Genomic DNA, 27,997 nt, shown 5'->3' with positions numbered 1-27,997 from the left:
CACCAGATGATTCAGTAGTACAATTTTATTTAAAACTAAAAAAAGTCAGTAAGTTGCAATTAAATTAGTTCAATGCACAATATATAATAGTTTTACATTTTGGTATGTGATGCGTACATTGTGCAACAACCTCTGATTACTCAAATATACATTAATGGCTTGTTCCAGACAAACAATAACACTTATTCTGTTCTGACGACACATCGACTTATACTTATCCCTATGAACATTTTCTCTTACTCTGTACACACAACAGACTGTCAAGAAGGCAAATATTGATATGTACATTCATGCAATACAATTCTGAGTACCTTATACAGTATATTATGTACAGTATAATACACATATATCTTCAATTCATATATCTTGTTGAATGGGTGAATGACTGTACAGTAGATTGTGAGAATGTTTTATAGAATATGAAGAGGGATATTTGTTCACAAGCTTGTATGTTATGTAAACATCATTGCTCAGTTGTATATGGTTGTATATTATGATTCATAGTTCAGTGTTACTATGCATGAACAGTGCATCACTGTTTTCTACAACAAGCTCCTGTCTATAAAAAAGGGGGGTGGGGGGGGGGGGGGTCTAGACACTTTCCATATACAGTTCCAATGAAAAATAAACAAAACGATAGAGAGGATCTGGTTAAAGGGATAGTTCACCTAAAATTTTAATTTTAATTCTGTCATCATTTACTCATCTGTAAGTAGTTCCGAACCTGTATAAATTTCTTTGTTCTGCCGAACACAAAGGAATATATTTTGAAGGAAGTTTGTAATCAGGCTGTTTTGGGCACCATTGACTTCCATAGTAGGAAAAATAAAATACTATGGAAGTCAATGGTGCCCCAGAACTGCTCTGTTTCCCACATTCTTTAGAATATCTTCCTTTGTGTTCAGCAGAACAAAGACATTCATACAGGTTTGGAACTACTTGAGGGTGAGTAAATGATGACAGAATTTTCATTTTCGGGTCACCTATCCCTTTAAGAGTGATACAAGCTAAATTTAGGGTTAAGCTCGTTTGATGAATCACCTTGATATCTTCGTAAAAGCTTGTAACATCCTAGTTTTTATGAGTTGCCAAAAAAGGTCAAGAGTCTTGATGTGAATCTAGAATGATTTGCAAACATTCCAAAGAGATGGAGCACAAATGTTGACGTGAATCATTAATCAAATCACTGTTTTCTGTTATATTAGCCACACTGATTTGAGAAAATGACCGACTAAATGTAAAATCTATATATTTTCCACTGTATTAAGTTTTTTAAAAAACAAAACAAACCCTATGGAATACATTTTAATTTATTTAAACTTCAAAATGTAATTTTATGTAACCATTTTATTTCATTTCCCTTTTGTAATATATATCTAATTGGGCCAAAATTATGGACCACTTTCATGAACAAATCTTGACTAATTGGGAAGGGTTTCAACTGAAAGGGTATGGGTGACTACTGAAAGGTAAACTGATATTGGACATCCATCATATTGTGTACGTTTCATATATTTCATATTTATTGGAAGATAATGGATATTTAATTGTGAACACTTGTTTTGAAATGTCTTTTGTCTAGAGCCAACTTAAAAACATTATGGCAACGATTTACCCTTTTAGAGCACTATTTCCTAAAGAGTGCTGTCCTATAATGGAACTCGCACCTATTATGATTTTTAAAAATCGCAACTACTCAATCAATTATTCATCTCAAAATAAATATTTCATACTGTACGTAATGTTGTCTACGCATCCAAACATTGCTTTGACATTCACAAAACCTAACAATTTTAGTTTGTGGTGCATTGTATTTTTAGACAAAATAGTACAGATTTTAATATCAGCTATTTAGCAGCCATAACATGAAGTTATTCATCAATCCATCCCCTAAAACTAATCCATCATGCCTGTTGTTTTTTTCTCAATGTATTTATAATTAATCTCTTTCACATGTGGGCTACACCATCAGACAAATTTGAATACAGATGTATAGAACGATCAGAATACAATCTGCTAACTATTAGCAATGCTAACGCTAGCCTTGCGTTTTTTGTATTATAAACATGCACCTCAAGAACGCAATCCTTTCCAATTGCATAGTAACACAAACCACAATAAATTTCTTGGTGTTTAAGGAAAACATTTCTTATTTTCCATTGTATATTTTGGTACACAAAATACAGGATCATCCGATCCCATTTGTTGATTGTATCAAAACAATGGGGCCAATGCAGTCATTTAACCATTAAACACTCACACAATCTACACGAGGTGAGAGAACCCTTAATGTTTAATGAGAACACTGCAAAGACAGAGTTAACGACAAGAGAAGACAGGAATTTTAAAACATCATTGCATTCAACAGAAAGTGCATGCGTTTATTTAGTTGTTGGTGTTGTATATTGTCCTCAAAGGGGCCCCGGGGGGCCGCCAGGTTGAGTCTCGTGATACTCGTGCAGCTGCCAGCATCGCTAAGAATTTCTACATCTCCTCAAAACCTGCTTATACTTGCCTATACACGTCAGTCATTACGTATTCTTTAAACATCATTTTAGATCCCAAGAAGGGCAGCCGTGAGGTTTACCATTCCTAAATTCATAATTTACCTTGCATCCATCTCATAAACCCAAACAGAGATGGAAGTGCTGTAGGGTACAGAATGTTCAGCTGTAGCACGGCCACTATACTCCAGTGTTATTGGTTTCCACTACCTGCTGTTTACAGCGTGAGCTCATGGCATACTCCCCTCGGCTTGTGCCGTTCTCTTCTTTCCGAAGGGGTTTCCTGGAAAAGAGAACAAAAAGATTAAACTTCAAACGACTATTTTTGCTCAGACTGAGGATGCTATTGATCGGGTTGTAGAGGCTTGAGCTTAGTGCAAAGAAATACAATGTATCAAAGGCAAACAGAAAAACTAGGAAAGGAAAACACAAAGAGTACTTATAGCAGGTGCAGGTTAAATTTGAATTACGTTTTTTTTTTTTTTCTGCGTACCATATTTGATCTATTTTACAATCAGTGTTTCAGGAAGCCCCAGTGCACACTTTTAGATCCTCCTTGAGACACTAACAAGGTCTGGGTTGATAAACAGCATCAAAAGGTCATCAAAGTGAGTTATTCCGCAGTTTAAATGACTTCCCGCAAGCTGTAATGGCTGCTGGACTTAAAAAGCTGTGGTATGCGCTCTGGCCTGTCCGTTCTTTATTACGATTTGAAATATGCAACCTGCCTGCAGCCAATTGCCTTCATAAATGCATTAAAATCCAGAGCTGCCCAAACAGCGGAGCACGCAGATCCAATCTGTTGATATTTTGTTAAATCATGTCAGTCACATATTGACTTAATGGTAGAGAGGGCCTGAGGTAAGAGCTGAGAGATGGATGCTGGGGATGCACATTCTGTAAGATGCCAAAATGAATATCAGAAAAGGTTTGAATTAGTTGGGGCATATTTAATTCAGCTTTTGCAAAGTAAGGCTGTACAGAAAGGGGCTATAGACAATGTTCAATAAGCTAATGGAGTAGCCTGATGCCAAACTACCACGTCACTGCTAAAACGATACGTTCGTACAATAGGGCTCAGCGACTGGTTTATGGATGTAAAAATGCCATTCAGAATCTCCAGAGTGAAATTGATTTTTAACAATACCTGATAAATATTTTAAGACAGCCTTAATATAACTCGAAGGTTAAGTGCTGAAGCATGCCTCTGTAGAAACCATTAGCCTGCTTCCTTTTTTAGTAAATCCGAATTAAGTGAAATCCACTAAGAGGACAGTTACCATGGAAATGACACTAAATTCACAAACTAGTGAAATTTCTATCAAACTGATAACTAGAGGATTGCTCAACAGCACAGCAATATAATATAAAACTACAATATATACACTACCATTCAAAAGTTTGGGTGACCCCAAATGTTTTGAACCGTTTTCACATAGATTTAACAAAATACTAAGTGTACAAAGTAATATAATCATCAAATTTACACAATTTTGTAATGTTCTATTGGAAGACATTGACTGCAGCTGAAATCAAATACTTTAAGAGTACATATACAGTATTCAAAGACCCTTTTATTTATTTGAGTTTTGTTAAACAGATACCATTTAACCACAAGGAACAACTTTAGAACACTCACACTTGCAAATAAGTGACTCACAATTTTTATTTCCCACCATTACTTTTTTTTTTTTTTTTTGGATCTTTTTGCTTTGTTTTAAATGCTGCAGTTATTCAACTCAGAGCTGTCTGGGTCAAGGCTTAGAATTGTATGGAGAAAAAAAAATGTGAATTTGACTTAAAAAAAAGAATAAAAAGTGTGCAGTCACTGAGTTCTACAGTAAACACACCAGAAGCTTGAACAATAACAGTAAATACCAGAACGAGAGATTCCACATCACATTAATGATTAGGTCAGGAAAAGTATAAATGGTCATGAGAAAGAAAACAACCTGACCTTTACAGAGCCCATCTCTACTGTCTGCAGCACTCTGGGGTCTGTCTGGAGGACAAGTCTAATTTCATAAACAGAGCTTGAGCTCATTAAAATTGACCCGTTTCTTCCAGAGAAATACACGAGATAGCAACTAGTTGAATGAAGGGTGCTTTTTCAGAAATGATAAGATAAAGAGCATTTGTTTTAGCTAACCCATATGAAATGTCATTAGTGTGTGGAGCTGAGCTACAGCTTCAACATCCGTCATTTAAGCATGGTAAAATGTTCATTTTTGAACCTCGTTAATATTTATCAAAGAATTCTAAAAAAATATTAAGAATCACAACTGTTTTCTACATTTATAATAATGTTACTTGAGCTCCAAATCAACATATTAGAATGATTTCTGAAGGATCATGTGACACTAAAGACTGGAGCAATGACTACTGAAAACAGTTTTTGAATTGAATAATTGTTCACAATATTACTGTATGTACTGTATTTTTGATCAAATAAATGCAGCCTTACTAACAAACAAACAAATCTTGCCAATCTCTAACCATTTATCTAATGGCAGTATAGAACCGTTTCAAAGGATAGCTCATAGTGAACATGGTCCAAATTTGTTGACTTTCATAGTATGGGGAAAAACAGTTGAAACATTCTTCAAAATATCTTCTTTTGTGTTCTGCAGAAGAAAAGGTCATATTGTCTGGAATGACAGGAGGGTGAGTAAATAACAGGATATTTCATTTTTGTGTTTATATCACTCTAAATTATCATTACTTTCTCTGCTGTTTGATTAGACAGCATATTATGATGAACATAGACCTTATTCCTGCTCTTCAGCTTCTAAAGAAGACCTTGAGCAACAAATACAGCTATACCTTCAACTGAATTCCTTGTCGAGATTGATTAAATGTTCAGAAGTAGCCAGTGCTCATCTGTTGTGATAAACACAGTCTCTGTCTCTTGGGCAGGACTGATGAGACAATCCCATAGCTCTGCAGGGGCCATCTGTCACAAGATGCCCCAGGCTGCAGGGCTTTCCTATAAAGACATCCTCTTGCTTTGCATGATTTACACATGGGAAAAATCATGCCTCATCTGATTTTTGAGGGGTGGAGTGGGGAAGGAGGAGGATAGCAAGAAAAAAATGTGAAGGAAACAAGGTCTTGCCATCCTCCTTCCTTTCAGAAGTCAACACACAGGAAGAGATAAAATAGTTACATTATCCTTGACATAACATTAAATAGAACATAATTACTTAACTAAACACAAAGTTTATAGAAGCATATTATAAATAAAAGAAGAGCTGTAGAGCTGTACTTTAGAGCAGGGTCATTTAAGGACTGGTCTTTGTCTATTTGACACGCTTGAAGGCTAGACAAATGAAGAACAATTTGATGCAAATGGAAAACGCCGACTCCATAATGAATAGTCAGATTCAAGGCCATTTGGATTGATCACATCATCCCTGTTTCTCAATTCACGTACATCCTGTCTGGAAGTCCACTGCATAAAACTACCGTTTATGCTTTTTCAGCTAAACAGTAATTTTCCACTGAGAGCTTGTTTCTGTACCCCCTCCAACCTGCTAAAGGCTCATGGACTCCGGCAGTCGTGCGGATGTCCCTCGAGTCGTGTTGCTCTACTGCACCGTGTGCAGATGCCCTAACAGTCGCCCAGTTTCTCTGTGGACCGCTCAGCTTATGTAACGTGCCAGGACGGGAAGCCAAAAACTCCTTTATCTTTCCCCTGAATCAGCACTGAGCCTGCTCGCTTGCACACTCTCTCTCGCTCGGTTTCTGCTCTCTTTACTACCTTTTCTCACTGATGGACAGCAACACCTGAGAGGTCCTCGTGGCCATTCCCCAGACATTTCAGCACACTGTTCGGTTGCCTGGGTCATACATAACCTCTCCTCTGAGATAGACACAAATCCTGTGGGAAAATGTGGGCCAAAAATGTCTCTTGGACTAAAATAAATGCTGATCAAGAAGGATAAGTTTTGAAGCATAGCTGAAGTTAGAAAAACAAGCGATAACTTGTAAGAGTCATTATCTTCCTGTGTAGATGCCTAAAAACTATTTATACTGTAGTGACAGAGTTTTTATTTATTTTTTTAATTATGATGATTTTGAATGTGTTAAAGTTTGGTTTTAGAGACATGCTATTACAGCGTGAAACTATTCATTTCTTTATTGATTGTCCCTTTAAAATTCAAAGCTGAATGGAATCTACATAAACAGTCATGCACTCATATAGCACTCAAGGTTTCTTGTTTGGTAAACAAAGAGGTGGATCCTCAGTGGTTCAGTTTGTCTTTTCTTATTGAAAAGAAGCCTGGAATATCACTGCAAAACCTAAAAAAAGCCGCATCCTCACCTCCAAATGTGGGCCTGGGCCCTTAATAATACATGATGTGTAGTGCACACATGGCAGACAGCTACACAAAACATTACAGGTAAAGGTAAATATTTTATAACCTGGCTCTTTGGAACAGGCACCAGAATGTATTAATTTCCTCTGAAAATAAACAGAGTGGGCTGAGATTGTTTCCATAGGACTGTAGGTTCAACGGATAAGGTAATTGATGCTGTACAACTATTATGCATTATGTCCCCATCAAATCTTAATAAATTTGATAGAATATTTCATTATTTTTTTCCCCCAAGATGTCATTAATCATAATACTCAATGTTTTATCACAGTATCACATTTAAACACACGTAGAAGTGAAAAAAAATAATCATCTTCTAACATGAAAACAGCTAATTTTATTAAACAACATTATCCCATGTTTCCCCCCAATATCTCATCAAAATCTTTCTAATAAAGCATATTTTCTTGGGAATATTTATCAATTTATTTTGTAATATCCCTTTAAAATGTGTAAAACTTTGGTTTGTGATATTAGTTGATTTGTGTCTTCAAAATTTAAAAGGTACTCAACAAGATATACACAAGATATTTTATTTAACATTAAGCTGATTGTCAATCCCTTTATTTCTATCCTGTTAGGCATCTTGTAAAGTTTCTTGTCATTTATTGTAAAGTTTAAGTGCCTGAGCTTAACCGGAGTATATTTTTGAAAACCTGGTGTACTCTTTTAGAAATCACAACACGGGCATCATTTATTTTTAAAAAATTAAAGAGTTCAAAAGGTAGTGAATAACATAAGTTGTCTAATAGTAGTGCTGTCTACAATGTTTATCAAGCACTCAAGCACCAGTGCAACACATACACTCACAAATTAATCAATAAAAGATGTTTACCAAGGTGTATTTTTGTCCCTGTGGAAAAACAAACAAAAAAAAAAAAAAGAAAAAAAAGAATATATATATAGAAAAAACTGACAGTACCCAATTTTGCAAATATTTCAGAGACAATTTTAGCCTTTTTAGCCTCAGTGTCTCAGAGCACTTTAAACACAAACCTAAATCTAATTAGCATTTTAAATGTGAATGAAGTTCACCCAAAAAGTTATTTTAGGGTGTGTTGACTGTAACTATGCATGACAGCATTTAACAGTGCTGCATGTTCAGCAGCGCTAAGAGGGTGGGGGAAAAAGACGAACTGAAGTTATGTTTGCCCATCTTTTCCTGAGGACTCTGAATGTTTTTGTTTAGATTCTTCGTTATCATAATTACACTACCGTTCAATGACCAGGATATAATTTGTTTACAGCGGTCAAAAAACTCAAAGCTCCGCATTTCTCTCCTCTAAGATCTATTCTTCACTATATGCACTGAGCAACTTTTCAACAAAACAGTTTTAGCTCTCCCCTCCAGTGCCTCTAATTCCATTAAACTCATTACAATAAGTGAGCCACACCAGGCTTCAGCATGCAGAAGCCATAAAGCAATGATTGGGGTAATAATCCGAGCCTTCACTGGGACATTTTAGCGACTGTTTGAAGAAGCACCATTTGCGGTGCATCGGTCATTGGGCATAGCTAAATGATGTGTTCACATGCATATAAAGGAAGGCATTAAACATGTCTCTCTCTTCATTTTGGCAGACTGGGCAAGCTCATTAGTGGGGAAATAGCTGCCAGCTGGGTTTTCCTTTGGGAGTTGGCTTCCTTATACCAAGTTCTCACGCAAAAAAAGAGGCAATGTGTAACAAACGAATTCACCAAGTGAAATGATTCCAAAACAGAGCTCATAACAAGTCCCTGTTTAATAGCCAGGAGGGGATGTTCCACAGCTTTCATAAATAAAAGATTAATTTCCAGAAGACTGGAATGTTTTAACATTAACAGATTGGATCCACCTCCACTAGTTTCACTGGAAAATCTGAATAGTTTCAATTTAATGAGTAGCTTCGGGATGACACGAACCAGGCCAAATATAGTCAACTGATGCTTATCACATGGACTCTGTTTTTTGGGGGGTGAGGCAATCAGTTCTGGTCCTGCAAGCCAATTTGTCAATAAAGCATTCCAGTCATGCTAAAATATACAGCTATGATGCAGATATAACAACCGTGATGCAAATCACCTTTCACAAAACTATGATTAATGAAACTACGTCCTTAATGATTTAATTACACTGTTACCATTTATCATAAGCAATAAGGTTGTGCATAAAAGGTTGTGCATCTATGGTCACAGTTGCAGGTCATTTCAGTGTGCTGACTCTTCATTTGTGAATTTTACAAAAAATATTGCAGAAACTTATTGCATAATTTCCTCCTCCCTTTTGTCATTGGAATACCCTGGTTATCATTTGCCTGAGACTCCTATGGGCCAGAAATGACCTGCAAGCCATGCAACAAGCCATTAGATGTTTTATAGATAAAACCTGATGATACCTCCTATGTTGAACCACCAAATTAGGAGTGTTGTGGTTAAAGATTGAAATGCTTGAGGATGGTTGGACACCAGCTGATGATACCAGCAAGAATGAGGCATCTAATAATATATCATTATCCTAAGCCAAGTGTGAATTCACTTTTGCAAATAATTTATCTTTTGTATATTTCACAATCAGCACCCAAAAACTAGAAAGGTTTAAACAAATATGAGGAGGAGGAGAACACCTGCAGTGATAAATCCTCATGATAAATAGACAAAAGTTCCAGGGACAAGCTGTACCATCACAAGTAAAAATGGCATCTCAGTGGCTCTCTTTTGAATAAAATTCTTCTCTTAATGGCCAGTCTTGCTTTATATGGGATTTTATTACACGGTCAGGTTTTCACATAATGGTATGCAGCCAAAAATGTTTGAGCTAACGCTATAGCTCAAAAAAGCTACTGCAGAAAGTGATATAGTGATCGCATATATTAAAGGTCAATGCTTGTTCCTTAAATAAAAAAATGCTTACTGACTCCAACCTGGCAGCTGAAAGCTTTTATTATTACCTAGAATAGAAAAATAAAAATAAATATGATACAGTAAAATGCAAAATAGCAATACATCTGCTAAATCTATGAATTGCCATAGTTTAGCCCTGGATGTGTCCGGGAGCCTCCTTCCTTTTTGGCTGTGTGAGTGATTTGGACTGTCTGAGGCCATTTTCCTGTCTGCAGCTGATTTGACAGGCCTCTCAGTTGTTCCCTTGACAGCATGTCACTGGTACCAAACCAAAGGAGCAGCTTAAGGCTGACACACCGCACTATGCTTATGCCTGCTACTGCTCCATTAGTGCAAAACACATTTTCCTAATGTAGGAAGGCGATAGCCTCATGTCATCTCAACTAAAATAATAATATTAACAATTCATGTTTCAGACAAGAAGTGGAGATATCATCTTTTTGCCTTGTTATCTTGTTAAATTAAGGAAGCATGAAGCTGACACAGATAAAATGTTAAAGGAATTTTCTCTGTTTACCTGTAGGCTTGTATGGTGCTTTAAAAAACCTAAAGGTATAGTTCACTCCGAAAGGAAAATTTATTCATTTTAAATTTATTTTATTTAAATATATTTTTATATTTTATTTAAATATAAATTTATTTCATTTATTTATAATCATTTACTCACCCTCATGTCGTTCCAAACCTGTATGATTTTTTTTCATCTCTTGAACATAAAAGATCATAAAAACATTTTTTAATTCTCTAGTTGAAACTTTCTTCAAATTATTTTCTCTTGTTCTACACAAGAAAGAACTGCATAACAGAGGCAATGACCAAACATACCTCTAATGCCCAAAATGCTGTGCATTTAATATTACATGGCCAAAATTATATATAATGTGTAATAAATTAAACAAATTACACAATTCTCACATTTTACTAACTTCTGTTTTTGCTTTTTTAGATGTGGCTTTGAAAATGAAGACAAGTAAAATCCACCAATACAAGAGACAGAATGAAATGCAGAAATAAATACATTTGGGATAAAATATCTCAAACTATTGAGATTACCTCTTGATGGCCTTGTAGCAAATGATGGCAGTCAGGAGGAGGAAGACCACAGATGCACAACTTACTGTCCCCAGTACTAAGATCTCCATCTCTCTCCTCCATGGCGTTATGGGGGATACAGTGGAGGGAGCCACTGGAAGAGAGACAAAGTATTAAAAGCAAGCATAAAACAATAAATGAAGAAAGAGGATATGCAGAATAGGGATGTGCAAAACTGCATCAACTAGTGGGTCATAAGGAAGCCCTGAAACAGCTAGACGAAGAGCAACAGAATGCAGGGTTCTCATTTTATTTGACATTTTACATGCCATCTAAAGAAAAATCACAATGCTCATGGCAAAAACAAAACCTCAACACAAAACAGTGAGATGGCCAAAGACACCGGTGTACATCGACCAACATTTATGAAGTATTTCTGGAGCTCAGTTATACAGCAAGATCACAGGCGTTATAAAATTTGTTATAAAAGTGGTGCTTTGAAGCCTGAAGCAAAAGTAAATTTAAAGATACAAATTCACAGCACATTTGACAGTTAGAAAAGACAGCTTCACTAGTTAATTAGTCAGTTGTACAGAACTGTACTTCTACCATTATCACTCTCATACTGGTCTCTTATACCAATACAGTCTGATTGCCCAATCACAAGGCTGCAGCATTCGGCTCTACTCCATTTATCATTCCATATCCGAGAGGCGCTTTATTTGGACCATTACACAGCCGTCTCATCCAGAAACATATTAGTGCTTCAGGCTGCTATACCTTTCCCACCATTTTAAAGTTTGGATGAGTTTTCTCTGGTTGGGAATTGATAGTGGCACCCTGCTTTAGTGAGCAGTTTTAATGGTACTTATAAAAATGCACAGGAGAAGGCTAATTAACAAGTTCATTGCCCTCATGAGCACACGGGGCTACTGCCTCTTCTCTCATACTCTCCCTTCCTCTAGATCTTCGTTTCTCGCTTTCCATTATCACATATCACTATCTCTCTCGTTCTGTTTGCTTTTCTAAATACCTTTGAGAATTGAGCCTCAGAATCAAATGTATCTGTTCTGAAACTCTGGCTGTTGACAGTCAATACATTTATTAATAACTGTGAGTCTCAAATTAGCTTACAACAGCAGCTCAAATACTGTCTGTATCAGAGTATGTGAGCGGCAACAATTTCCCCTAACAATTTAATAATCACTCCCCTCCAGCTCCGCTCCGGGTTCACCATTTCCCGCTCCTGCTCCACTCCTCGCTCAGCTGATCAGAAACACCGCTCCGCAGCAAAAGTATTTCAGTATGTTTGAAATATCACAGTTCTGATCTTAATGTATATTAAAAGAAATAAATAAAATAACAGGAGCGTTTCGAAGTGGCTTACTGGAATGTAGTGTGCAAACTTTTTTCCTACCACATGAGCTAATAACATGTCAGCATTAAAAGGTATAATTGCTGCTTTTTGCAGTGCAAATTGTTTGTATTGAAAATAACAGTATGTTTTCGTCAGTTACTTTACCTACGGATCGCTGCATTTCTTACAGATTTCTGCTCATTCGAAATCGGATACAAATGAAGTAGCACTGTAAGATTACATTTGTCTGAACGCATTATTGAGAGAGCGATTGCTCGTGAATAAGTGTTGTACCTGTTTAAATAATCCTTTCACCTGAACATATTCAGTATCTATAAGGAACAAATTCCTTGAGAATTATAACTTCCCGCTCATGTCCATTGCCGTTATCATAACCATTCACATTCTTTCTGATTTGACTCATCCTTCTATCAAGCTAGCTAAATATGTTTAACATGTGAATTCTTGCTAAATATGCAGTTAAATTACGGGCCGTTGGCATGAATTGTACTCGTGATGGAGCGGTGGTGGAGCACTCTTGGAGCGAATGAAAACCACAACGCTTCGACTTTGAAAAAATCCGCCCTCCATTCAAAATCACACCGCTCCGCTCACATACACTGTATAATAGTGACTGAAAAGGGGAAGCTGGTGCCAGAAACCATTCTGGAATCATTCCACACATTTTCTTCTCCGAAATTATGTCAAAGGCCAGGAGGTCAAAAACAGCTCAGTCTAGCAAGAATGACGCAAATAAAACTAGAATGCATGTTAAATTCACAACCTGTTCCTGTGCATGTTACACTGCATTAAATCTTTTACAAATATGTGTGAACATTTGGGGGCAGTAAGAATTTATGTTTTTGAAATAACTTTTCTATGCTTAACCAAGCCTGCATTTGTTTGATAAAAAATATACAGTAATATTGTTAAATATTGTTACAATGTAAAATAACTTAATATTTTTTTTAATGTAAGCTTAAATACAAGTTAAATTTTTAGCAGCCATTACTCCAGTGGTCAGTGTCAAAGGGATTTCCTTCAGAATTCATTCTAATATACTGATTTGGTGGTAATTTTCAAGGTTGAAAAGCATTGCGCTACTCAGTATTTTTGTGGAAACCATGATCAATCTTTAAAAAATGGAAAATTCATAACATCTGTTTGAAATATAATTTTTCTGTAACAATGGAAGTCGTTGCTGTCACCTTTGATTAATTTAATGGGATTAATTGATTAATTTGATTAATTAATTTAAACAGAAAAAAAAATCTTACTGACCTCAAACTTTTAAGCAGTTGTATTATTATTATATCATTATAATAGTATATGTGTGAACTCATTAAACTCATATATTCTTACCCATTGCATCAAAATCAGCTGGTAATCATAGATACGCTGAATCGAACATTAAACTTGATGTGGTAAATCATAGTTAAGGAAGTAAGTGAAAACGTGGGTCAGTTTTGAGAAAGCTTCACCATTCTTACCAGCTGAGCACTGGCTCCAGCACAAGGATCAGCATTGTTTCAATGGAATAGTGCAGTGGTACACTGTGACACTGTTACAGAGAAGAAATACTACAAACATCGCTCTCTGTTATTTCTCATTCTCACAAACCTCCCATTAATTAAAGGGAGTGCGGTATTAGCCAGGTGCTTCAGAGTATAAATCACTAAATAATTGGGTCGAGACCAATGCATCAGCAACTTCATATGGGCTTCTCTCTTACTGTTTATCATCCTGACCGATGCACCCAAGCCTCACTATTTAGAACGGACAGAAGTAACGCAAACACATAACTGTAGAAATAATTCAGAGCAGAAAGTAACTCTTGTATTGATTACCAAGTCAGATTCTTTACTGATGAAATACAACACACCCAGAAATCAAAATACATTATAGAGAAGGCAGAAAGCTTCAGGGCAAGTGAAGAGGTCTAGACAAAGATGATTTCAGTGACCTTATGTAATTGTCAAAGTAGACTTGTTCATTAAACATCTACAAGAGGAAACACATTTGAAGTCTATCAAAAAAGTTCAAAGTTGTCCTAAGACAAGAACGCATTTTGGATGTAGGTTTTAGGACAACTTTGATTAAAGGTTTTGATCCACTTCAAATGTTGACTAGTGTATACTGGTTGATTACACATCTTTAATACTTACATTAAGACACCATACAGCAAGTACATTTCCCAGTGGTTTTATTTCCTCTTATTTCTTCTTATTTCTTATTTTCCTCTTATTAGGGGAAGTCGTGGCCTAATGGTTAGAGAGTCGGACTCGTAATCGAAAGGTTGCGGGTTCGAGTCCCCGGCCGGCAGGGATTGTAGGTGGGGGGAGTGAATGTACAGCGCTCTCTCCACCCTCAATACCACGACTGAGGTGCCCTTGAGCAAGGCACCGAACCCCCAATTGCTCCCCGGGCGCCGCAGCATGGCTGCCCACTGCTCCGGGTGTGTGTTCACGGTGTGTGTGTGTGTGTGTGTGCATTTGTTCACTACTCACTGCTGTGTGTGTGCACTTGGATGGGTTAAACGCAGAGCACCAATTTCGAGTATGGGTCACCATACTTGACAATACGTCACGACTTTACTTTACTTTACTTTTTTTCTACACAATATTTGTCTGCTTGTATAGGCTTCTGTGTGTCTTCTGCATATGCGCTCTCTCTGATAACTTAGAGCAAAGAGCGAAATGACTAATATTTGATAATGAGTGTACTGTCTGCCTGGAAGAAAGGTCTGTCCTCAGAAGACTCCTTAGTCCAGGGGTGCAAACTCGTCAGGAGTGAAAAAGGTGACTAATATATATAGGGAGTGGAAAAGCCTACAAGCTATAAGTCTCTGCAGCCATATAGATAAAATTGCAGATACAATTAACTTTTATTACTGTCATTTATAATGTCTAAATATAATTTGATAAAAAAATATTATCAAATTCTTATATTATAATTCTTAAAAATATAAACAAATAAAAACTTACAGTTACAGTGGTAAAATATTATGCACTGATACAGTGCACAGTAAAAATACAGTAAAAGTGATATGTAATATTAAAAAGTATATGAAGTACAAGTTGCAGTAAAGTGAATAATATAAAAAGCGAGTACAACATCACAATAACATAAGTGATATAATAGATTTATAATAGCACAAATTATATGTATAATACCATAATAAATAAATAAATGAATAATAGATGAATGATACTAACTAAACTGATCTAGACAATGACATCTCTGAATTCAATAATGAAATGCCTTTACTGAAAATTGAGTGTTTAATCTTATTTTTATACATTACTGACACTCTATCCTCCAATTTGATACTTTTGAGTGCTTTGACACAATCTGTATTGATAAAAGCGCTATATAAATAAAGGTGACTTGACTTGACTTAATAGCAAGTAGAATATGTAATATCAAGGGTGGAATAATACAGAATAGACAATAATGAAGAATAAATTAATAGTAAATTATAAAGTAAATTAAATAATCGTGAAAAGTATTTTTGTAATAATTATTAAACAAAGACAACTAATGACAAGCCAAAAATTTGGGTCATGAATTCCAAATTGTGTTTAATTAATGAGCTCCTTGAGTATTATATATATATATAGATTTTATATTTTATAATGGGTTTTTTCAATTAATGACTAAAATAATGTAAACAACTTGACGGTGCTGGACATTTTGCTCTACAATGCAAATTATACACACCCATGCAGAAAACACCCATTTTGAAACGGTCGTTTATTTTTTAATATATGTCACTACATAGGAATGTTTGAGGTGTGAGTGTGTGAAGTAGGGCTGGGCGATATGTCAAAAATATCTTATCATAATCGCCATAAAATATATCGCAATATCCGATAATATCGTCTACCCAAGCCCCACCTCCACCACGCACCGCCCCGGCCGAGACAACATTGCCGACATGCACCATAAACACACGTTCAGTTTGGTCTTAATTATCGCCACATTAAAGTTTCGGTTTTACTTTTTCTTAGTTTGTGTTTAAACTAACAGAAAACATTAGCTTTACTGTTATGTTGGTGTTGCTAATAATTTCCATTCTGTTCTTATCAAATTTGTGTTTGAAATGAATTTCGTTTTGTGAGGAGAACTGTTGAGTTAAAATAATAGAACCCAATTTTAAGTTGGACATTCTGGCGGTGATTGTAAGAATGATAAATGCATGTTGATGTCATTAATAAATGTCTCATTCATTCATTCATTTAATATCTTGAATAAAATATGCCTATTTTCCGATGTTTCTCTTTCTTTTTGGCATTATCGCCTGTGTAGACATTTCATGATGGTAAGTTTAATTTCGAAATATAACAATTGTTGCGTTGTTTTTAAACTTGTAGTCAAGCTATAACGTAGGCTATTTGATATTTATCATGTACTCCGAATGCTTGCATGTTGAGCCGAAAAACAGGCAAATAAAATATAAACCGAGGTTACAAAAGTGATTCAGTCAAGATCAGTGAGGGACTTTCTTTTCTTTTGTTCTTTGATTAACATTAATGACTGGCGGCAGCGGCTGCTGTCAATGCATTGATCCAATACATCCTTGTATTCTCTCTCAGCTCTTCACATTCACTTAAGACGTAACCTATTGTATTTATGGGATATTTTGTTATAATTCTGTTTGTATTTGTCCATTCAAATGTGTAAGAATGCGAGAAAGAGAGCCGAGTCCAGTGTTCGCGTATAAGAGGCGACTTTTGTGCGTGCGCTTTGTGTGTGCAACACGGAAAACAGCGCGCGAGTGCAGAAGCCAGTTCTATTTAGTCTTCTTGCAGTTGAATCTTTTGAAATCACAATAAATGCGCATACAGGAATAGAGAAGCAGAATCTAAATTTAATTTTATAACAAGTAATTCGGTTCCTGACCTTCCATCTGATCTGATTTCAAAAATTGGAACAGCTTTTCGATTCCCAACCCTCCTACTAAATTATTTAATTCTTGCATGTAAAAAGACCTGTATGGTGACTAAGGGGTCATGTCATTTATTTATTTTTGCAATTTACTAGGTTTATCATTTGTCCTTTTTTTTTTTTCTCGATAAAATCGATAATCGTCTTTTATCTGACTGTTGACATCGACATCGCGATACTTACAAGACATCGTCGATATACGATAATATCGTCATATCGCCCAGCCCTAAGTGTGCAGTTTACGTTGTACAACAAAATGTCAAAGTATAGTTATGTTTAACACAGACCAGAATATGACATACTCTCACCCAAAAAACTTTATATTAATCAGAATTAATAGAAATCATATCAGCCTATCAGATGCAGAATAGGACGGGTCCATTCCTTTGCCAACAGGGGAAAAAACGCTACAGGTGATGTGACACAGATGACTCGCAGATAAGACGACAACATACTATTTTTTTTTTTTTACAGATCTACACGATTCACGTGAATAACCTATTTCAAGGTGAAAACGGCTAATTTCGCCGAAAGGTGACAAGTTTGCACCCCTGTTAGTCTCAGATGGCCCAACACACGCTATGTGTTTACCGAGAAATGACGGCAGCCCCAAAGAGATGGCCTCCAGTGGCATAGAGCGTCTAGCTTGAGCGAACTGAGTAATTGGGACCCTTGTGCATCTGTAGGGAATGTATGGAGCACGCAATGGGAAAAGGGACACTGTGATCCAAAAGGAGGTGCTTAGACTCTTAAAAGGATGAAAATGCTGTCATTATTTACTCATCCATGTGTTTATACAAAAGATACTTGTCTCTGTACATTTTTGTTCATACAATGAAAGTCAATCGGACCATTATATTGAAAAAAACAAGACTGGAACAACACAAGAATGAGTTTTCATTTCTGGGTAACTATCGCTTTAATCTTTAAGAAGATGCTTGCAAATGCATCCCTTATGCTACAAAATTAAGTCAATCCATGTTTTAAAGTAAAAACAATCAAACAATGAAATCACTGGGCAAAATGTGCATCAGCTCATTAAGTTTCACCAGAAAAGGCTTATAACATCCCACATTAAAAGCATGGATGTAAAATTTTAATGCGAGTACCTGTAACTTGTACACAATGTGAACAGCATTGTCTCCTGTCTATGATAAAAGAGCGGCAGACAGATATCAGAGGTTCGGTCTCATGAAGGCAGAGTGAACCAGGCCTATTAGATTAGGCTATTTTTGTACCTGCTCTCCTGTTTAATGGAGTTACATGGCTCTGGATTGCCTGGGCAAAACTGATTTTAAAATAAGATGACTGACAGGCTGCCAGATATAAAAACAAACAATAACTCCATTTGAGTCGAGCGCTGCACATTTTTTTGGTAGACTGCCACAGAAAGAGCAAAGTCAGGGACTTTTAAGTAATTTACGAGAATTTTCAACTCCAGACTAATTCTTACTGCTCAGTTAGAGTACGGGCTCATCATTTTTTTTATTCACTCTCTCCTCGGTTGCAGTACCATCTGCTGATTTCTTCATACTTGAATGTTATCAGATATTACACAAGCAAGAAGTGGCTGCCACTGGTTTTGATTTCACAGATATTTAGATGCCTTTTTTCTCGATAATCGATAATCATCTTTTACCTGACTGTTGACATCGACATCACGATACTTACAAGACATCGTCGCAATACGATAATATCGTCATATCGCCCAGCCCTAAGTGTGCAGTTTACGTTTAACACAGACCAGAGTATGACATGCTCTCCCCCAAAAAGCTTTCTATTAATCAGAATTAATAGAAATCATTATTACAACATCAAGAACAATAATAGACAATGAGTTTGTCATGATATTGCAGCTTCACTCACTAAGGAGTTCTTGTGTTTCTCATTTCTAGGCTATTTACATTATACAGTTTTTGTGTAAATGCACATACAGAGTACATGATACTGATATTTAGTACACAGTACACAGATATTTAGATGCCTTAGGCATGTTGAGACCTTCATTCTCAAGACCGGGATCACCTAGGATTTAACTGAAAGCCCCCACTTTATATCCTTTGTCGCCTGAGCCACAGACCTCTTGCGTTTGATCGCAAGTGCAGGTAGAGAGGGCCTCCGCTCTCCTTCTACAATGGGAAAGCCTGCAGGCAGAGGGAGGGAGCAATCGTGGGCCTCCATCCCTGTGGGTGGCTCATCCACACTCATGACAAAGTGCACCCGAGCAAAGGTCAGTGCAGAGCCTGCAGGCAACTGCTGCTTCCCCCATCCTACCTAGTTAGTCATACTACAGGAAAAACATCACTTCATCATCCAATGACGATGAGTGGTGAAATGAAAAAAATGAAAAGGGAGTATAAAGATGATTCAAAAGCTGTGGGGGTGTGGAAAGCGAGATGAGACGGTGAGGGTGATCGATGAAGGCGACTCTCCAAAGTCTCTGGCACACATCCTAAAGCCCTCTTTAATTAAAGCTAGGAGCCTGGTGCAGGTGCAGGGCCAGACCTGCGAGCACATCCTGTCCGTTCGGTTGAAGGGATGTGATGGAGCCAGACCGTGACTCCTGACATTCCACCACAACTCCTGACATTTGCCAGCAGCATTGGGCTGGATGCTCAAGAGGAAGAACACGAGCTAGAAAAAAAATATTACATGACTTCAGCAGTGTCTTCTGTTCATGTATCTACACATGTACATAATCACTATGTACATAATGCTTTTATCAACAATTTATTTGATTTTATTTGTATTTTCAAAACATATCAAAGATACTTTTCTTACTCAGGATAGTCATTGACTGACAATTTTTAAGTTACAGTAAACATTGTTACATCATTTGCTTGCTAAATGTTCCAGGCAGCTCATGCTACACCACTGAAATCTAGTCCCGCCCAGATAGGAGTGTCTGTGGATATTTTTGATGAATATATTTTTGACACCTTTGATGAATACTGTAAGCTAATTTTCTCGTTGTGCAGCCTTGTGCACTTTCATTATGAATTTAGACCTTTTGCCAAGTTTCTGAGTGAAATAACAGTTGGTCGTTCGACTGCCTGCTGGCATCCCATCCAACATAAAAAGCTAATTAAATCAATAAGGAGAGCCCAATCCCGGAAACTGCTCAGAAAGGCCACTGTAGTAGTAGGTCACGATTCTCGCCTAAATTAATTCCTTCCCTTAATTATATACAAACATTATAAATATATGTACCGCCCACATTCAAACAACAGACCAACCTGCTTTATAATAGTAACTACAGAGATCCCAATCCCATCTGAATCAAACATTTTATGAAATAATTTTAATATAATTCAGAAAACGGATTCCATTAGATCAGTACTTAGTGATTAGGGCTCCGACAGCTTCTGGTTCTCTTTAACAATATTTCGGTTTAATTATTGATATACTTTTCTACAGTTTAAAGTCACAATGAAATGTAAGCAGCTATAGATCTTCCATTTGAAATGAAAAAGAAAATCAAATGGGCAGGGACTTGGTTCTATCCATCAGTTGTTGATTATTTTGACCGCTGCACTCACAAATAGAGGCAGATCAGAAGACAAGCTAGCAACTGATTGTAAGAAAGGGGCGTAGTTTAAGCAGAATAAATTATTAGAAATATCCGCCATACATCATGATACAAGTTTGTCATTTGCAGCCCCGTCTCATGAAAATGCATATAAATAGCACGCCAAAATAAAAACAAAAACTCGTGGTATTGATACGAAAAAATGGACTTTGGCATATAAATGACAAGCATGTGTTTGGCATGCATATAATACGCAATTTTCGCGTGCATATGATATGAAATTTTTCGGCGTGCACATGATACGCATCTATCTACCCCACAACCCTAACCCTACCCATCGTTTAGCATATACACGCCAAAGTCCATTTTTGCATCGGGTAGTCATTTGACAGGAAGATCAAGTTATGACATTTTGATTTATAATTACAAAGTATGCATAGATTAACCATTCACAGGTATTTAGAATATTTCATATGAGTGATTATAACAACCAAAAAGTTTGGTATATGAGTTTGTAAAGTATGCCAGACCAGAAATACAATCAATCTTCAAACATATGGTATCCTAAAGTAGGCGTATTCACACAGGTGGCAAAACAACTCAGCAAAGACATGACACAATGTATAAAGTACACAACATTAAATCTTGATTCTAATCAGGGCAATTTATTTTATCTCCAGAGATATGTGCCCATCCCAGATAGCATTGTTTATAGCGACCAGCATGTTACTCCTAACTGGCACTTTACTTACTATCTTTATACTGTAGATGTTACCTTCGTCTTTTCATCATATTAACAGAAGTGCTGAGTCCACACCTGTATTCATAAAGTGTACTGTATCATGAGTTAGTTGGCAACAAAAAACCTAAAAGGTGAAGAAATCCCTATAGTAATGATTTATTTTACATTTTCAAATACAGATAAAGGACCACTACAAATAAAACTTTCAAAACTAAATGCAAAGTGCTGGATCATGAGAATCGTGATCAGCCTCTAGTATGTAATTAACTTAAACTGGAGAGTATTAATCAGCAGTGCAAAAAAAAAAAGCTTTATGGCCTCCCTTCCAATTTGAGACTATTCGAGGGTCTTGAACTTATTTGCAGCTTAGAGTACCGTTGTGTGCACAGAGCAACTGCGTGGCTTTCTGCCAGTGATTGTCAATCTGCTAATGCTCCTCGATTACCAATGTCCTCTCAAATAAGACAAACTGGATCATGGGGAATCAATCCATGCAACATTAGCAGATAGGCTCGACAACACATTGGACAGAGGGGAAGGTGAATGCACGAGTGTGTAAGTATAGGTGAATGCACGAGTGTGTAAGTATAGGTGAATGGCCCCTGATTCATCAGATTCTGTACTTTATGCCAGGTGAATTTCTCAATTTCACAGTCAGTGAAAATATCAGTGGGTGTTACACCCCTCATCCTTCTGCGCTATGGTCCAGTCATCAGACAGTGGACAAGATCTTGTGAGTATGAGGAAAGGTAGCTTTAAATTTCCTCCAGTGTTTGGAAATATATTTGAACAACAATAGAATGAAACATCTGATACCTAAAATGAAAACAAAAAGTGTAAAATGAGCCAGGTTCACCAGCTTCTTTAAGCCACACTTAGAAATACTAAAATGCATAAAGTAAGTGGCTTTATTCGGAAGTATATTTGTCAAAAATGAAGGCCAAAAGTCGGTAACAGTGTATAAACACACCTCACCCAATTCACTGACAAATAAAACAAAACAAGACACTATAATAGTTCATTGTGAGTGACCATGTTAGCATTGCATGGTTATTATCATATAAGTGTCCTGATCTTCAACTGTGGGATCCTCGATCATCCACCTATTTTCATACATTGTTATATAATGTAGCACTTCATAGAAGCAGAGCCCCTGACTGCCTTCTCACTGTGCAGGACAATTTTACACTTCTGACACAGCAATTTTCCCTATAGCAAGCTATCCTACTTGCACATATTTGAATAATTCAGAAGTGTGATAAGAGAGAAAATGTTCTGCAATTGGTCACAGTCTACAAGCAAAAACATTGCCTGGTATCTCAGAAATGTGCCGTCACCTGCCGTGGTTTCACCTGATGGGAAGATATGGAAATATTTATTTGTGCTTTATTTGTGTCACAATGCGTTTTTGATTTGGCTACACTTAATTACTTCCTAAGACGCTGAAACGCTTAATTACTGCTGACATGCTTTGAATTAGCATAAACAGGCAGATATAGCATAAACAGACAGCCCTCTGGACAGGGAGACATTAGCTTTGCTTTTTCTCTCCTTTACTTTGATTGTCAGGAGGGGGAGTCAAGCCGACAGGCCCGGAGGGAGAACGCCTGACAAGAGGAGAGAAGTACTTGGCATTTCAAAGCTCTCTGTGTTATCCTGTTGTTTTTAGCCAGCAACTATCTGCCTAGATTAAGGAATAACATCATGTTCCACAAAACAACTAGATCAGTGAAGTGTATGTAATTGTTTATGGGTAGAGTAGCTTTATTAGTGATTAAAAAACAGTTAAAACAAACCTTTAATCTGAAGATATATACTAGATACATCATAAAAGGATCTAAAGATACAAAACCAAGAAAAGCTAAATTAAGATTATTTTCATGTTATTTCAAATAACCACTAAATGGCAGATATAAAAATACATATTTTATATTTTTCATCTAATTTTAAATAATGTTATTTGGATTACCTTTAAGTGTGTGTGTGTGTGTGTTATATCATGACAGGGGTAATGTAAAAATATAGAATAAAATTCCACTTTCCTTCTTGCGACCACTACTGCCACTGCAAACAACATTTTGACTGACACATAGGTTAGCACCATAAAAATAATATCAAATTCTTCGCACCTTAAGGGAAAAGCCTGCGAATATGGGCTCTCGGTGCTTTTAGATTACTAATTTGTCACAATGGCAATCCGAGTGTCTCTGAACACCTCTGTGAGGTTAACAAAGTTAGCCATGTGTTTCTGACTGCCACGCATGCCCTTTTTTGGGCTTAAAAGAGTGTGTTCTTTTCCAAGAACCCAGGAGCAATTCCATCTAATCTACTTCCCCTCATCTACATCCTCAGCAGTTCTGCTAAAAATAGATTCAGACTAATCTCGAGATAAAATGTGTACACTTCTGTAATATTCTGGGTTCAATCAGTACTATGTGGTTTATAATGAAGACAATACAATAGAAAGCAATACAGCGTGCCATTATCCATTGTGGACAATAATTGGCCTGGACGAGATGGATAAGAGGATGTGTATTAATAAGCTGCTTAAAAAATATCTTATTGCTGTATTGGTATGAATCTCCTTGAAATGTCAGTAACTACTTTATGAATCTGTTTATCTAGCAGGATTCTCCTGATATTTAGCCAAAGTCAAACTTGCGTTTTAATCCTACTACTAGGTTTAGGGCGGTAGCGCTTCTTTTTGCAGTTTTGCCCTCTGAATCCACAACTAATACATTCCTCAGTTTAAACCTTTTATCGCTGCTTCAATAACGACAGGTGTCCTCATTAAACACAACTTCCTCATGAATAATTTTAATAAGCTAATGTTAAAGCCATTTCACCCCTAAAGGCAAAGCCTGTCACAAGCCTTCAATTGGTTACTTATCAAAAACCGCCTTTTACAGTTAAATCCTCAGCGCACATGCGGTTGTTAAAAGCTATGTTGCATTTCGCCCTCAAAACATTTCATGTCACAGTATGAAAACATAATATTAAAGCCTCTCAGGCTGTTCATGCAAACTATTGATTTTGTTTGCTTCATATCTGAAGATGAAGCAAGCATGTATGCATGAGGCAGGTATTGATGCAAGGCACATACTAATGTATTTGTCAAATTCTTACAAATGTTTTTCCCAAGAGCTTGCCGTTGTTGTGAGTGTACATTACTCGGCTTAAAGCAGAAGACTAAAACTCCAGAGGCAGATTGATTTCACAACCCTTTCATTGCTGAGGCCTCATTGATCTGGCTTTCCTCAGCGCCTGACAGGGACCCCTGATGACAAATCTAAAATTTCCACCTCCTGTAATGAAGGGGATTGAGCTTTGTGTCAATTGCGAACAGCAACATAGTTTCCGGTCATGTCCATTTCTCAGAACAGGAGGTGTCAGGAAATGAAAATTGTTTCAGCAAGAAGGGCAATATATTAAACTGCTTATAAGATACCTTCAAAACGACAGATTAAATGAACTCGCCTGTCTTTCTGGCAAAGCGTGCAGCCACAGCCAATTCATTCATTTTGGGGGATTGAACTCACTGCAGATTCTGATAACATGACACTGAGATAAAATCACACTTGTTAGAGGAAATCCTAGATTGTAAGATTTATGTTTGATGCACAGAAAGGTACATGAACAGCTGATGCAGAGGTGATGCAGAGAAATGCTTTTGAGCTTACAAACTGTGTTCGATTTAAAACATTTGCAGAGGTTAACATTTGCCAATGTTATGAACCAACTGCTATTCATAGTTTTCATGCGACGTCACAGCCTTATGGGAATGCCCACCTGGAAGGCAAAACAAGGCTTTCTTCTGCTGCCAGCCAGTTTGTACAAAGTGCTAATGTACTAAGACAGTGATATTAAATAGCATACGTGTTACTAATGATGCCCGCTATTTACAGGCAAGCAGATGCACTGAGAATACAAATGCAACATGCCAAATTCAAAATAGAAAACCATTTAAAGAAAATTATTAATGTGGCATTGATATTGGAGGACCAAACTTAAAATACACTTTATTAATAAAACATGTACAGATGGACCCAGAATATCAACCAACACACAAAGTTTCATGTTCAGTGTTTTCCCTTAGAAAACTATTATAGAAAGAAAATGCTTAACATGCATGTTGTATTCATATTCTGGACTCATCTGCTTGCCTGTATATAGTAGGCCTTATAAATTAATTTTATACTGAATATCACTTTATACTTTTAATATCACTGTCTTAAGGTGTGGCCCCATTAGCGAATCTAGGCAAAATAACCATTGGGTCCATTGTCAATAACGTAGCAATGTACAGACCTCTACTCACACAATATCAAACCAAGCAGCTTTGTTTATACAATGGCCAAATCAGTCAGAACCGAAATATAAACGTTTACAATACGTTTCAATACAAACATTCTTTCAACAGAAGAAAGTCAGTCATACAGGTTTTGAATGACATGAGGGTGAGTAAATGAGAACAGAAGTTTGATTCTCTTTTAAGCCAAGTGTTTTAGAATGTACTGCTGTTTTGGTGATTGAAATACCATCGTAGGTAATGTATAGGGATATCAAGTGCCTAAAACTTGCAGTTTGTTCATATACCTTTGTTTTTCTTCTTCTGAGAGGTGGTCTAAATATCTGTAGCTTGAAACAGATGGAAAATTGACAGGCCTGTGCTGCAGTTCTATGGATGTTCAGTCCTTTGGTTGTTGTGCCAGTCATGTGACTGAAAAATATGAAGTAAGACTGCAGAGACATTAGCGGGTAGCACTACTCACCAGTTGGAGCCAGAAGCCGTGGGGGTGGTGGTGGAGGAGGGGGTGGAGGGGGTAACGGTGGGTAGGGCCTACACTGGCATGGCAACTGGCAGCTCCCTTCCAGCGGTGCCACTGTGGTTCGGGAGCATGATTTCTGGAGCTCCCCTCTCGCAAACTAGGGAGAAGAACGGAGCACAACTTAGATTCAGTTTTTGTCACTTTCATCATCATGCCATGCGTAGCACAGCAAAAACTGCAATAGTAAAATTAGATTTTTTGCAATAGCCCTTAGAATTTACAATGAAGAGAACATCATAACACAAGCACTCTCTCGTATTTTCTCTTCGCATGCTGGCGAATGGGAGCTCCCTCCCACTAAAGTGGAGACTGAAGGGTGTGTGGAGGCTGAGGTCTCTCTGAGAGAGCACCCACCCACACTGCAGAGCCTCGGACCCCCAGAAGAGTGGGAGTAACTAGGGGTGAACCCTGACACTGCCACCCCCTAATAGGCCATCTAGGAAACACTTCTCCTAGTCTTGTGAGCGCTGTTGCCACAGGGGACAGTAGTAAAGCACCAAAAGCCATGTCTCCAGAACTGAACACTGTTCAGTATCTATGACTTTAGCTGGTGCTGGAACCAAGAGGAGGGGATGCTCTTTAAATAAAATGTAGTGCATACTAGTGCACTAGACTAGTAGTAAATACTACTATTGTAGAAATACTAGATGTGTAATGTCAAAATATTACACACAAATATCCATGGATATTTTACTTTAAGTGTATTAAAGTGAAATCTAAACATACTGATTAAACTAAAAATTATATAAATGTCATTTATGATTTAATAGTTGCCAATTGTATGACAGCGTAAAGGTATACAAATCCATAAGTAGATATCTAAATAATTAGATGTATTCATAAATTTCAGCGCAGTAGAGAATCACACAGTGACCGCTATGCACGTGCGCATCCGCGACGCTCAGTTATTGGACCTGACAACGAATTATTATAAACGACTGAACTGCTCAGTCCAACTTACCTGAAATAACGGAAGAAACAGTGAGAGAAAACAGTGGCTTAACAAAAACGGCAAAAAACCCAAACTGAGCGGCAATAAATTTCGGATAAACATTCCTCTTCTTTCTCTTCACAGTCCACCTGGCGAGGACCCGAGTCTGAGGTGCATAAAAGTCATTTATTATCCGCGTCTCAAGGCTTACCAACGATGTTTTCCCCGAGTTTGAGCAGACACGGTCTCTGAAACATTCTCGTCCAATTAAAACAACAATAATTGGTGACATGGAAGGGTTTGAACCGACATAGGAAGGACGCTAGCGCTGCTTCTGAGGAAAGTTGTTGATCCTCCGCGCGCTGCTGTGGCGCGTGCCGTATCCACCGCACAAGAGTTCCAAAGCAAAGTTCTCTCCGCGCGCGATTCCGTGTGAGCCGAGCGCTGCCGCTGAATCAGGATTCATTTCTGGCCAGGCATGATAAGAAGATGTCAGTTTAGTTCCTGACACTCAAAACGCAACGGAGAACCCACGCTGACTCGGTTAATCGCTCGAACGCCGGTGCTCAAGTAGGTCCCAAAACTGTAGACTGGGGATTAACCTCTTCATTACTTGTACAGCACCACCTGACGTGAAAGCGTCCAGTGAGAGACGCGCGCAAAGATAACGCACTATTATTAATGTGCTATCCATTTACATTAGCGACGTAGTCACACGTTTTATATCGCTTCCGGATTGAGATAAAGCGATGTATTTAACGAGCACCCTTGGGGTTATGTTTGGTTAGGTCACGGCGTCAGACAGTGAGCTTGTATTCGGGGCGAGTTGGATGTACTCTGCAGAGTAGACAGACACATGAGGCAGTG

The 27,997-nt window shown here is 37.3% G+C and overlaps 1 protein-coding gene across 1 annotated transcript; it reads right to left on the bottom strand.

Moving 5' to 3' along the window:
* Nucleotides 1-12: 12 nt before the first annotated feature.
* Nucleotides 13-27,996, bottom strand: LOC306843848 (proline-rich membrane anchor 1-like). Its single transcript, XM_079375539.1, has 4 exons — nt 27,161-27,996; nt 26,143-26,296; nt 10,817-10,949; nt 13-2,787 (listed from the first exon to the last, which is right to left on the bottom strand). Exons 1-4 carry the CDS (start codon nt 27,251-27,253, stop codon nt 2,685-2,687), a joined length of 483 nt encoding a protein of 160 aa, XP_079231665.1. The 5' UTR covers nt 27,254-27,996; the 3' UTR covers nt 13-2,684.
* Between the last annotated feature and the right edge of the window lies 1 nt (nt 27,997).

The sequence above is a fragment of the Barbus barbus genome (assembly GCF_936440315.1).
Source record: "Barbus barbus genome assembly, chromosome: 24".
NCBI classification, from domain to species: domain Eukaryota; kingdom Metazoa; phylum Chordata; class Actinopteri; order Cypriniformes; family Cyprinidae; genus Barbus; species Barbus barbus.
The sequence above is the reverse complement of the archived record's forward strand: the minus strand, read 5'-3'. Positions and strand labels throughout refer to the sequence as shown.